General features: G+C 56.5%; 2 protein-coding genes across 2 annotated transcripts in view; both read right to left on the bottom strand.

Annotated features, from left to right (window-relative positions):
* Positions 1–4761, bottom strand: part of MYBBP1A (MYB binding protein 1a) — a 16895-nt gene extending 12134 nt beyond the window's left edge. The window contains exons 1-9 of the mRNA XM_032617524.1: positions 4666–4761; positions 4262–4569; positions 3968–4066; positions 3156–3239; positions 2992–3066; positions 2792–2899; positions 1699–1874; positions 1371–1538; positions 1147–1264 (exon numbers count right to left, since the gene is read on the bottom strand). Of these exons, the coding sequence (XP_032473415.1) occupies positions 1147–1264; positions 1371–1538; positions 1699–1874; positions 2792–2899; positions 2992–3066; positions 3156–3239; positions 3968–4066; positions 4262–4525 (1092 nt within the window). The 5' untranslated portion in view covers positions 4526–4569; positions 4666–4761. The remainder of the gene's footprint in view (positions 1–1146; positions 1265–1370; positions 1539–1698; positions 1875–2791; positions 2900–2991; positions 3067–3155; positions 3240–3967; positions 4067–4261; positions 4570–4665) is intronic.
* A 994-nt stretch (positions 4762–5755) lies between these two features.
* On the bottom strand, positions 5756–9602 carry GGT6 (gamma-glutamyltransferase 6). Its single transcript, XM_032617535.1, is given in 11 exon segments — positions 5756–5903; positions 5905–5985; positions 5987–6133; positions 6135–6207; positions 6210–6352; positions 6354–6653; positions 6655–6712; positions 7230–7328; positions 7331–7431; positions 8012–8264; positions 8650–9602. Coding segments are annotated over 10 exon segments (1284 nt in total). The 5' UTR covers positions 8146–8264; positions 8650–9602.
* Between the last annotated feature and the right edge of the window lie 2475 nt (positions 9603–12077).

Genomic DNA, 12077 nt, shown 5'->3' with positions numbered 1-12077 from the left:
GCACCGGGGTCACCAGCCAGGAGGGATCCAACAGCGCCCCAGCTTCTTCCACAACAGCTATACCGAGGCCCAGGAAGCACCCTCCCTTGAACCAGCTGGGGTGCCCAGGCGCCCCAGAGTTTAATCTTTGTAACAACCCTTTGCCCTGGGCCCCTCTGTTCTGCAGATGAAGAAAACGAGGCACAAAAAGGCTTGCAAGTAACTTCTGAGGGTCACAGGGCTCCAAGTGGTGCAGCTGGGATCCGGCTCCAGTCAGTCTGGCCCCCCAGTCAGTGCTCTTAACCACTGCTCTGTACTTTCTAAGCCTGTCCTTCACCCAGGAGAGAGGAACAGCAGCTCTCCAAAGCTGGTTGTAAAGATGAAATGAGCTACTAACAAACCCAGCAGCACTTCCTGTGAACAGGGCACTGCTTTAAGCGCCTGCGGACAATATTAGCCTGGTTATCCTCACAATGACTGAGGAAGGTCCTGCTCCTCTCATCTCACGGGCAAGCAGAAGCAGGCACAGAGAAAGGAAGCAAGCTGCGGGAGGTCACACAGCTGCGGTGGAGTCAGGAAGGGAACCTGGCCGACCCAGGTCCGGGATTCCGTGCTCTTAACCACCAGTTGATTCTCCTGTGGAGCACTTAGCTTAGTGTGGGGCGCACAGACTGCTCAGAACAGCATCGGTGGTGATGGCTGTTCTCACTGTAGCACTAGCTGGGGGTGGAGGGAGGTCTGGACAGACTGCTGGTGGGGTATATAGAGGCAGGGGAGGGGTATACAGCTATAGAGGCGGGGGAGGGGTATACAGCTATAGAGGCAGGGGGAGGGGTATACAGCTATAGAGGCAGGGGGAGGGGTATATAGCTTTAGAGGCAGGGGGAGGGGTATATAGATACAGAGGCAGGGGTTGGGGCGGGGGTCGGCCCTCAGGTAGCTCACTTTACACAGAGAGAAGGGACACCCCGGTCCCAGGTCCCTCCCAACAGCAGCTGTGCTTGCCCATCCCAGGCAGGACCACTGACATGGAGAGGAGAGCAACCCTCTCTTCCGGAAGCCAGCTGACCCCAGAGGCGGCACCCCCCACCCCAACTTCTTGGCAGGAAGCAGCCCAGTCGCCTGGCCCTTTCTGGCAGGGCTGGGCCACAGGGGGCCAGCACCTACCTTAGCAGTGACCATGTGCTCCCCGTAATGGCGGATCAGGTCCCCCTGCATCACCAGCTGCAGCTGCTCCTTGGACAGCAGGGGCAGGGCCGCGCCCAGCAGGCGGAAACACAGGTAGCTAAGGGGGCGCAGGACAGAGCCTGGTCAGAGCCCTCGGACCCCTGGCCCATCCCTGCTTAACAAACCTGGGAGAAGGGATGGAGAGAGGTCAAGCACTCACGCACCTGGCCGGCCAGAACTGCTTCTTCAGGAGCCCTTGTTCCACAACTTCCTTCCAGAACCGTGGGAAGCTGTCTTCCTGGAGCGCCAGGCGGAGCAGGTCCAAAGCCACGGCAGGCAGCTTGCGTTCCTTCTTCACAGAGGTGGCTGCCATCTTCAGCACAGTCACCAGCCTGCAGAGGAAGGCGGAGGGGACTCAGGGGGCACTCCCTAAACAGACAGGGCCAGGGGCCTGGGGCCACATGGACACCCGACCCCAGGCCATGGCGCAAACCCGTGGATGGAGAGGCAGCCCCGAGGCCCAGAGAGCCCATCTCCCCGCCTCCCTCACACCTGGGGATGCTCTCATCTGAGAACAGGTTGACCGGTCCCATCAGCTTCTCCAGCTTCTTGGGCACCTTCTGCTGGGCCAAGAGGAAGAGCTCCAGGTGCTCAGGGGAACCAAGTACTGAATTCAAGTCGGGCTTGAGGACTTTTGGCAGAACCTCCTGCAACATGGCCTCTGGGACCTGGCGTGGGGACATGGGTTGAGGGATGGGGGCCCCCCTCATAGCACCCTTTGTCTCTCCCCATGGGGTGAGTCCTTTGGGCCCTGTTCCACCTGCCAGCCCAAGGAGGGACAGCCACAATCCACCTTGCCAGGCACCAGAGGGTGTTCCTTAGAAAGCTCAAGTTCCCAAGCCCCTGAAGCTGGGTTTTAAACAAGCACCCCACTGATGCTAATTGGCCCTGGACCACCCTTTTAATTATTCCTCTCTTGGGTTTTGCAGAACTAGCCCATTTCTTATACAACGTGCCCCACGTGAAGGTCCTTCTGGCTCTGTGGCCACAGCTGTGCAGAAAGCCTTGGCCTGGGATGTACCGGTCCCTGCCTTTTCCTCAGCAGCGAAGAATTCTAGGTACTGGCCCACCTCCATTTCCCACACAGGGCAGTGGGGGCCCGAGGGGCCAGCTCTGCCCAAATCAATGGCAAACATGTTGAACCCACCGGGCACATGCCGGGCACTGTTCTAAAACGGCACCATCCAATATGGCTGCCACTGGCCACATGTGCACCCCAAGCACTTAGCATGCACTAACCTGAATGGAAATACACTGTGAGCGTTCAACACGCTGGATTTTGGAAACTTAAAAGAACGTAAACTACCTCTACAGTTTTTTTGTACTGACCGCACATTAATACTTTAGACACAGTAACATGTTTTATTTAGTCTGGTAAACCATACCTATTTCTTTCTCACTTTTTAAATGTAGTTACTACAAAACGTCAAGTACCACACACATTTCCCCGGGACAGTGCTGTGTTTCCATGCGTAAACTCACGTTGTCTCCGTTTTCCCCCCGGGACAGTGCTGTGTTTCCATGCGTAAACTCACGTTGTCTCCGTTTTCCTCTACAACAGGCAGCGTTACCCCAGGCCCCATACCTGCGAGAGGATGTCCACCAGGGCCTTCTGGGGCTGCTCCTGCAAGTGGCTGTAATGCTGGCCCAGGACTTGCAGCAGCTTCACCGACTGCATCAGCGCCTCCGAGTCCTGGTACCCCCAGAGGCAGAGAGGGTGTGAGCAGGGCATGCCCCTCTCCCCTCACCACTCCAAGCCAGTCCACATACCCCCAAAACCCTTACCTTCACCAGCCTGCCTGACTGAAAGAGGGCTAGCACCCCAAACAGGTTTCCAAAGAGAGCAGGTCTCACCATCCCCTAGAAGAGGATTCCAGGCACTGGTGAGAAGGACCCAAGTGTTCCCCAGCCCTGGGGCCGCTGACCTCCCCGGGACCACTAACTCTCACCTTCTTAACCTTCTGCAGGTCGTATTTCTCTTGTATCTGCTGCAGGATGCTGCCCAAGGGGATGTCTTCAAAAGCCTGTAACAGCTGCCAGGAGGAAAGGAGGCGTTCTGGGGGAGCGGCCCAGCCACATCCCAAAGGCCTCCATCTCCTCCCACTTCTCCCTTCAACTTCTGCCCAGAGGCCGTGGACCCCCGCTCCCACCCCAAGGATGCCTCGGAAACTGCCTACCCGCCTCTGAGCAGTGCTGAGGATAGAACACAGCTGTGAATGGAACTGAATCTTGCCTCCCTACCCCATGCCCAGCTGGGGTTCAGAAAGTACCTCCTTGGGCCGCTAGATTGCTCGACTGAGATTCCCAAACACTCTGTCCCCACAGCCTGCTCTGAGCCCCCCCGCCAGGCAGACCCTCAAGGACCAGGTCTCTACAGCCCTTCCATTTGTTCAGACTCCTTAGAGATAGCCTATAATTAGCTGAAGTGCCCCTTGGGAGAAGAGGGCCCCCCGAACCCTGCAGAGATAAGAGAAGCCACCCCAAAGCTTACTACCCCCAGTAAATGTACCTCAGAGGCTGGTCAACCCATGTACCCCAAAGCGAACTCAACCTTCCACGGCACCTGCCTGGGCTTCTCTGCACACAGGCCGTGCTCATACAGTTTTCTCCGCGTCCACGTGGGGACACCTCCCATCAACTCGGATGCCACCCCATCAATTTCTCGGCTGCCACTTCTCCTGCAGCTGGGACATCTGCCCTTCTCACTCCCCCACCGTTTTGAGCAGCAAGGCTGAACCCATTCCAGGAGCCACCACCTCACCTGCGCCAGGGCCAGACTGTAGCAAGGCCGGGCTGTTTCTCGTCCGACCCCGAGCCCAGTGATTAGGCGCTTCAGGGAGTACTTCAGCTCGTTTGATCCCTGAGGAACCAAGCACAGCCCCAGGTGGGGCAGTGAAGAGAACCGTCCAGCACCCACTCATCCCTCTTCCCCGGCGCGCGCTCACCTGCGCCTCCACGTTCGCGACCACATGACCCCGGGCCCAACTCCTGGGGCCCGCCGCTACATCTTTGCCGGGATCTATACAGCCCCCTGTCCCAGGTCCCGCCACCGTACCTCTGGCCTTGCGCGCAGATACTCCAGCAGCTTCTCCGTGGCCTCAAGCCGCGTCTCCTGTTGCGGCTTCGCAATGTCCCAGAAGAAATCCAAAAACTCGCGGCTGTGCTTGAGCAGGCCATGACGGTCGGCAGGCCGGGCGCCACTCTTCGGGGCCTCTCCCGGAGCCGGAGGCTCAGCAACGTCCGTACTCTCCGTCTCCGCCATGCTTGTCGAACACGTGGGCTCTGAAGACTGCCTCTTCCAGGTCGGGTCGCGGCGCATGCGCACTGAAGTGGGTCGGCTGGGGGCGGGGCGGCCTGGCTCTTCTGTTCTCAGGAAGATCAGGAGTTTGAATTTTTTTCTGATTGTGATGGGGAATCACTGGACGGTTTTACGCAGGGACAAGGCTTGATCCTACTTACACTTTTAATAGATTATCCTGCTGTGTGGAGGACGGATTGTAGGAGAGCAGAGGAGAAGCAGGAAGACCAGTTGGAGAGGACCAAGGTAATGTGAGAACATTCCAGCTAATTTAGAGCTGGTAGTGGGTGATGGAAAAGAGAGGGAAGTTAGGTTTGGGGCTAACATCAGCGGGTAGGCTGTGGTATCACTTGAGCTGGGGGAAGAATTCTCTTCGTTGTGGGGAGCAGTGAGGGGGAGGTGGTGGGGTTGAGTTCTTTAAATCAGAGATACCTCTTACAGGGCGGCTGAGGAGTGCTACTGGCCACGCCTGTTTCTTGGCTTGAGAACCTGTCTCTGGAGGATTGTCGTTCAGAGACCCTGGCGCTCTGGGAAGCGGGGAGGTGAGGGCCAACGCTGGCCTTGAAATTCCACACACCCAGCTCCAGCCCCTTTTGTAGCCCGAGACACCCAACTACTCATCCTCTCAACCACTTCCTTGCTCTGCTGTTTCAGAAAGTGAGAATAAGTGGTTTACCTTGTACATGTGGTGTCCCAGCAGGTGAGCAGAAAGACAGCAGCCCGGCTCTGTGTCCCTGGGTAGGGGGTCTTCTGTGTGGTCCATGGGCGAAGCCCAGACACCAGGTGCCTAAAAGGCTGATGTGAAAGTTACCGAGAAGTAGGGATGGCACGTGGCGTCCAGGAGGCTTGATCTTTATTTTGTTTCCAGCCCAGATGAGGGGGACCAGTGGAGTGTGGCCTGAAGGGGAGCACAGGGATGCCAGCAGTGCGCCGGGATCTGCCTGCCCCGCCCGGAGGCCCAGAGCTTAGGGAGGGGCGTGGCTTTTTTCCACCTGTCCTTGCCGAGCTGGATCTGAACTCAGGGCCGTCCCCAGGCCCTGGTGTTCTTTCCTCATTGTCCTCAGGCTCCTTAGCTGAGAAAACTCAAGTCCAGGCGACTGATCAGGCCAGAAGTTGAGGGCCTAAGCCAGCAGTGGCCACGTGATTGATGTACACTCGTCATGTACTCCATTGGTGCTGGACCCGCTCTGCCCTAGCCTCCAGGCTTGAGACCCCCTACTCCCACCCACCCCTGCCAAGCACCGCCCCACCTTAAAACCCCTGAAAGGAGCAGCAGCCACTGGGCACACTGGAGACACGGGCGTGCTCTGTGTGGGCTGCCACCTGAAGCAGGGTCCCTTAGCCATAAGCTCCGGGGCTCTCTGTTGGTCCTTGCTGGGCCTGGGTTTGGGGCCCAGCCAGGTGGCTGAGCAGTGAGTGAGTGAGTCATGACTCTGGCAGCTGCAGGGGTCCCTGAAGGCATGAGCCCCAACACGTCGGCCTGTGTCATCTGAGCTGTCAAGAAGGATGAGGGGACAGGCCCAGGCACTGTTTGCAGACTCGGCCACCAGCTTGCTGAGTAGAACCCCGGGACTTGGGGACAGGCGTCCAGAGCTGAAGGAACTGTTGAGCGAGGAGGTAAGGAGCAGAGCCACTGCTGTCCACGGTGGCCAGGACACTGCTCCCGGGGCTGACGGCAGCTTGTAGGGGTGCTGGGGAGGGCTGCCCCCCCCGGACTGTAGAGCTGCCTCCAGTAGTTCCAGGCCAGCTGAGGGGCTGGGGGTGGTGAACAGGATGCCCTGGGGCACAGGTAGCTGCAGTGCTGGCTCCAAGATGGGCATGGGCCTAGCTGAGGGGCCCTCCAGCCCACAGACTCAGTAGAGCATCCCTGGTAAGGTCTGGGGTGGGGGCAAGTGCAGCCCGGTGGAGCACAGCTGCCAGTTTGGGGTTGGTGGCTCGGGCCCCAGGGCCCAGGGGAGTCCCATCAGTGTGGCAAAGTAGGGGACAGAGGCCCTTTGTGCCCTGGGCTGCGTCTACCAGAAAGCCCTCTTGAGCCAGCATGGTGGGGCCTACCAGCAGGTGTGGCGAGGGCAGGCGGCCAAAGTGTGTGTGTAGCAAATGCAGGGCAGGCAGAGCCGAGGGTAGCCCCAGGCCGGGGGCCAGGGTCTGACGTCAGGGCAGTTGAGTTGCCTGAGGAGCTACTACGGAAGAGGCCCCAGAACATGGCACCTGGGAGGAGACAAAGGGGTCACACAGGGGTCCAGGGCACTAACTGGTGTCAGGGGCACTCAGTAGTCCCAGGTGAAGGGTCACTGACTTAGCCTGGGGTTAGTGGTTACTGACTAGGCCTGGAGACAGGCATCAGTAACCAGGCCTGGGGTCAAGGTCATACTGATCTGGGATCAAGGGTCGCAGCCTACAGTTGGGGCTACTGCCCAAGTCCTACGTCCTGCTCACCAGCCAGCCTTGAAGGCCAGGGGCCACTGACCGCCTGAGTTCCATCTTACTGATCATGCCCAGGGTTGGGGTCGCTGGCTGGGGTTGTGGGTCACTGACCTAGCCCTGTGGCATGAGGACGCACCACCGCCAGACACAAAGCTGCTCCAAGTCCAGCATCCACGACGTTGCCCCCGGCAACAGACAGCTCTCAACCCAGGTGGGAGCACATGGCTGCCGCCAGAAAGGGACGGTCTTGGGACTGGGGCCCGTGACTCTGGCCCTCCCCCAAGCTGCTCCTAGCACTGACCTGTAGGGCCGATGATGCTGCCGCGGTGGTACACGCCAGGCCTGTGGGAGTGCCCACTGGCTGGAGGGGCCCCAGAGCCCAAGGTTCCTGGAGAGGCACAGCTCTGCGGAGTTGCCTCACGGCCAGGGAGAAGCCGACGGCCACCAGCAGCAGGGCGGCCACCAGCTGGGCCCAGGCCCCGGGCAGACTGCCAGCCTTGTTCCTGCAGAGAGGGATGTCCCGAGCCAGAACCAGGCAGGCGGACACCCAAGAACCCAGCAAACGATTCCCAAAAGGTTTGGTCTTGCTTGCAGGAGGAGTGTAAGTTTGCCGAGGAGAAAGGGCCTCCTGGCAGAAGTCACAGCATGTCTGGAGACACAGAGATGGGAAAGAGCTTGGGGGAAACTGAGTCTCTGGAGAGGAGGTTGGAGAGGTGGGTCCAACCGGTCTGGAGGGACACCTGAAGGGGGCTTGGCAGGCTTGAGGAGCAGGGCCTGGCCAGGTGTAGCCAGGACCAAGCTGCCCAGCAGGTGCCTCGTGCACCAGGGGGTGGGAGCTGGGAGCCTTTGGCAGAGCAGCCGGCAGGGCTGACTTGATACAAATGTCCCTTCAGATGCACAGACCTTGGATTGACCGGCACAGGCAAGGCCTGGGGCTGTAGCCGGGGGTCCCCCCACTCAACCAGAAGTTTCCTAGAGCTGGCCAAGCACGGGGTTGTCTGGCGCTCCTTAGGGGCTCCAGAGGGAGGGACTTGCCAGCCTCAGTCCTGAGTTGCTGGGTGCCCAGACCCCTCTCTGACTCACCCAGAGGAGTCCTGGGGCCCCGAGGGGTGTGGAATGAGCTGCTCTGATATCTCACCCTCTTCCTCCTCAGACTCCAAGCTTGGTTCCCAGACCAGCAGCTTCTGGTAGAGCACAGGCCCTGCTGTGGGTTCCATGGCCCACGGTGCCTGTCCACCTTCCAGGCTGAGTCTTTGGAGGCCCTGCCCGAGCCTAAGCCCGTGGGTAGGAGGTAGAGGCACCCTTGCGGAAGGGTGGTGTGGAATCTAGAACAGGTCTGGGCAGGGCACAGGGCCAGGGAGGTTGTGGGTGAGCCTGCCCCACTAGGGCACAGGGCCCGAGGGGCTCTTGTGGCAGGGGACCCCGTCAGGGGAATGAGAAGCCCAGTCCTAGGGCCACAGCCCCTGAAACCCAGGGCACCCGCAGGCCCCTCCTTTTAGGGGATGCAGCCTTTGGATCCCGGTCCTGTTAAGGCTCTAATCTAGGGACGGGAAGCTTGAGTGAGAACTGCAGTACATTGGCTTGAATCAGGGCTCAGCATGTGACTAGTTTCTGGTATAGGGGTTTCTGGTCTCTGGCTTGGGTCAAGGCTCAGCCTGAGGCCACTCCAGGGGTCTGGGTTTCCCTATCTGGGGAGCAACTTGGGTGGTGAAGGTACCTACCTCCCTGGGCACGTCATGCGGCCCTTATCCAGCAGGTGGCGCCATAGGGCTCTTGGGGAGCTACAGCCTGGAAACCAGGTGTTTCCATATTCCTTCACTCTGGGTTTCACTTGAAGGAGTTCTGTGGGAAAATCATAGAACTCCAAAGAGTGCTGCAGTCTCGTCTGTTCTCCAGTCATCTCTCTGCTGACCGCGCTCTGCTATGAGCGCCTCAAACCCCAAACCCTCCGCTGTGCTCTCAGCAGACCATCTGTCCTCCCACTTCACATATCAAAGCCAACACAAGAAGCCCTCTATATCCACCCCCAACTACAAACCCACCTTCCACCCCACTCCAATGGAAAAGCCTATTCCCTCCCTCTGGTTCTGGCCCCGACCTCTCCCCCACTTCTTACCTCCTGCTTCCCCAGGGACCTCACTCAGTGACCCCCCCTTCTCTCCTGTAGCTTCACAGCTTCTCTGCGGGTTCCTTCAACAACATTTAAGTGTCGAGTCTCCAGAAATTCCTCTCCTAGGTATGTACCCAACAGACATGTCCTAGAATGTTCGTAGCTGCACTGGTTGCAACAGCCCCAAACTGGAAAGCTCACACACCCGTTATCAGCAGCGTGATCGCAGTTACACAGTGCGATACTCTGCAGTGGTGAGAACGAGGGGCCTACAATTGTATGCAATGACATAGATGGATCTTACAAAGACACGACGACTGAAAGAAGCCAGGGACGAAAGAGCACATCCTATTTGCTTCCATCTGTATAAAGCACAAGAACAGGTGAGCCTAGTTCCTGTCATTACAGGTCAGGAGGAGGCACAGAGGGCTTCTGGGATGCTTGGTGATGTTGTTTATCAATCTGAGGTCGGTTGCGTGGGTTCCTGATTGTGAAAGGGCATCCAGCTGTACATTTGTGACACGTGCACTTTTCTGGAGGTATATTGCATTTCAATAAAAAGTATTTTTAGGGCTTCCCTGGTGGCGCAGTGGTTGGGAGTCCGCCTGCCGATGCAGGGGACGCGGGTTCGTGCCCTGGTCCGGGAAGATCCCACATGCCGCGGAGCGGCTGGGCCCGTGAGCCATGGCCGCTGAGCCTGCGCGTCCGGAGCCTGTGCTCCGCAACGGAAGAGGCCACAACAGTGAGAGGCCTGCGTACCGCAAAAAAAAAAAAAAAAAAAAGTATTTTTAAAAGCTGGAGTATTTTCTCCATTAAAACCACAGCCACACTCGGTGCTTTGTGACCGCCTGGAGGGGTGGGATAGGGAGGGTGGGAGGGAGGGAGACGCAAGAGGGAAGAGATATGGGAACATATGTATATATATAACTGATTCACTTTGTTAGAAAGCACAAACTAACACACCGTTGTAAAGCAGTTATACCCCAATAAAGATGTTAAAAAAAAAACACAAAAAACCACAGCCACAGAAATCGTCCTTTCATCTCACTCGGCTCTCCAGCCACTTCTCTTTCTCTCGGCCTCTTCACAAGCAGGTAGAGTGGTTAACTTTGGTGTGCACTGGGAGTTTTTAAAATCAGATGGCTGGGCTCCGTTCCCAGAGGTTCTGACTTTGTAGGTCTGGGGTAGGGGCCAGAAATTTGCTTTCGGAACTCCCAGGTGATGCTGCTGCTACCAGTCCTGAATGAGCACTGATCTACAAAAGATACACACCTGCTGTTGCCCCTTCCTTGCCTCCCATTTTTTCCCCCTCAGCCCACTACAAGCTGGTTTCCATTCCCAACCCGCCAGAGAAACCTTCAGTTTCTAGGCTTTCTGATTTCTTGGACCAATAACCTACCAACCAACCGGAGATACCAGCATAGGGTGGCCAACTTTTTATTTTGCCATGGATTGGGTGTGGGAGGGTCACAATTACCATCTGTGTTCATTTCATAAAATAATTTGCTTTCACTTCCTGTTAATACAACATGGGAAGGTTATAGTGTCGGAATGAAAGGTCAGGCCTTCCTTCCTGAGAAAACGCAGCTGGGAACCTTATGTGTCTATATGCCCCATCCTCAGACTGGCCTCTGCGCTCCTAGCACTGCCTCCCTTTATCCAGCAGCCAGTCTGTGGCACCTGTCCAGCCAACATTCCTCTGTCCTTAGAACTATGCCCTAGCAAACTCTTTGGGACCAAGACCTCCACTGACTGGGTCCGGAAGACCTTCCCCTGTGGGGTCTTTCTCATTCCCACAGCTCTGGGCCTGGACAGCACTGCCCCACACCTCCGGAGATGCCTATTAGCTAAGCTCCAGTTAGACGCCAGACAGGCTTCGGGGGTGAATAGTGGTCAGGCCAAGGGGCAAAGGGTGCCAATCAATTCAGTGGGAGTTGGGAATGGAACTGGCTTCCAGAAACCTGGGTCTGGTCCGGTCTACAAGCCTTGCAATTGCCCAGCTATGAGACCAAACAGCCCGGAGACAGTGACAGAGATGTCAATGATTTATCGGGTAGGGAATCTTACAAGTCTGAAGCAAAGTCCTGGAGGGGCACCCCACCATGGATGGCAGGCGGACGGACCGGACACGACAAGCTTCGTTATTCAGGGAAGAAGGAGGCTACCTTTTATAGGGGGAATTGACGTCAGGTTGACTCATCTGTTACCAGGGAAACCAGCGGCTGGGGGAGGGGGCAAGTATGTAGGTAGTTACTGATTAAGCCCTATGATTAAGAGGATTGGGTAGTCATGTGAGTAGGGTGTAGGTTAAGCAGGGACTGGTCAAGCAGGGCACGCACAGAGAGCAAGAGAAGCCATCTTGAGTGGCCTGACCACAGAGCCTCAATCTACAATGCTAAGAGGATAATGGATAAGCCTCATCCCTGCAACTATACACGCACACACGCACAGGTGTCTCTGAGTGTGAGGTGGAGGACTATAGGTTGATTCATGCCTTCATCATTTATTTTTAAATTATTATTTATTTTGGCCACACTATGCGGCTTGCGGGATCTTAGTTCCCCAACGGGGGATTGAACCCGGGCCCTAACCACTGGACTGCCAGGGGATTCCATATTTTTTAAGTTTTTTATTAAAGTATAGATGATTTCCAATATTATACTAGTTTCAGGTGTACAACATAGTGATTCAATATTTTTATAGGTTATACTCCATTTAAAGTTATTACAAAACAATTACTATATTGATGATTTCCTTCTCTTAAAAGTTCTCAACTTCATCCTAATGGTTCTGCACTTTAGAATCACCTGTAAGCTTTAAACGCTCCTAATACCCAGGCAGGCCAATTAAAAAATTAAATCAAACTCTTTAGGTTGGAGATTCATCAGTTTTTAAAAATTAATTAATTTATTATTTATTTTTCGTTGCCTTGGGGTCTTTCTTGCTGTGCGTGGGTTTTCTCTAGTTGCGGAGAGCAGGGGCTACTCTTCGTTGTGGTGCGTGGGCTTCTCATTGCGGTGGCTTCTCTCGTTGTGGAGC

Source organism: Phocoena sinus, chromosome 20 (genome assembly GCF_008692025.1).
Source record: "Phocoena sinus isolate mPhoSin1 chromosome 20, mPhoSin1.pri, whole genome shotgun sequence".
NCBI classification, from domain to species: Eukaryota; Metazoa; Chordata; class Mammalia; order Artiodactyla; family Phocoenidae; genus Phocoena; species Phocoena sinus.
Note: the sequence above shows the minus strand (reverse complement) of the source record. Positions and strands in the feature narration are given on the sequence as shown.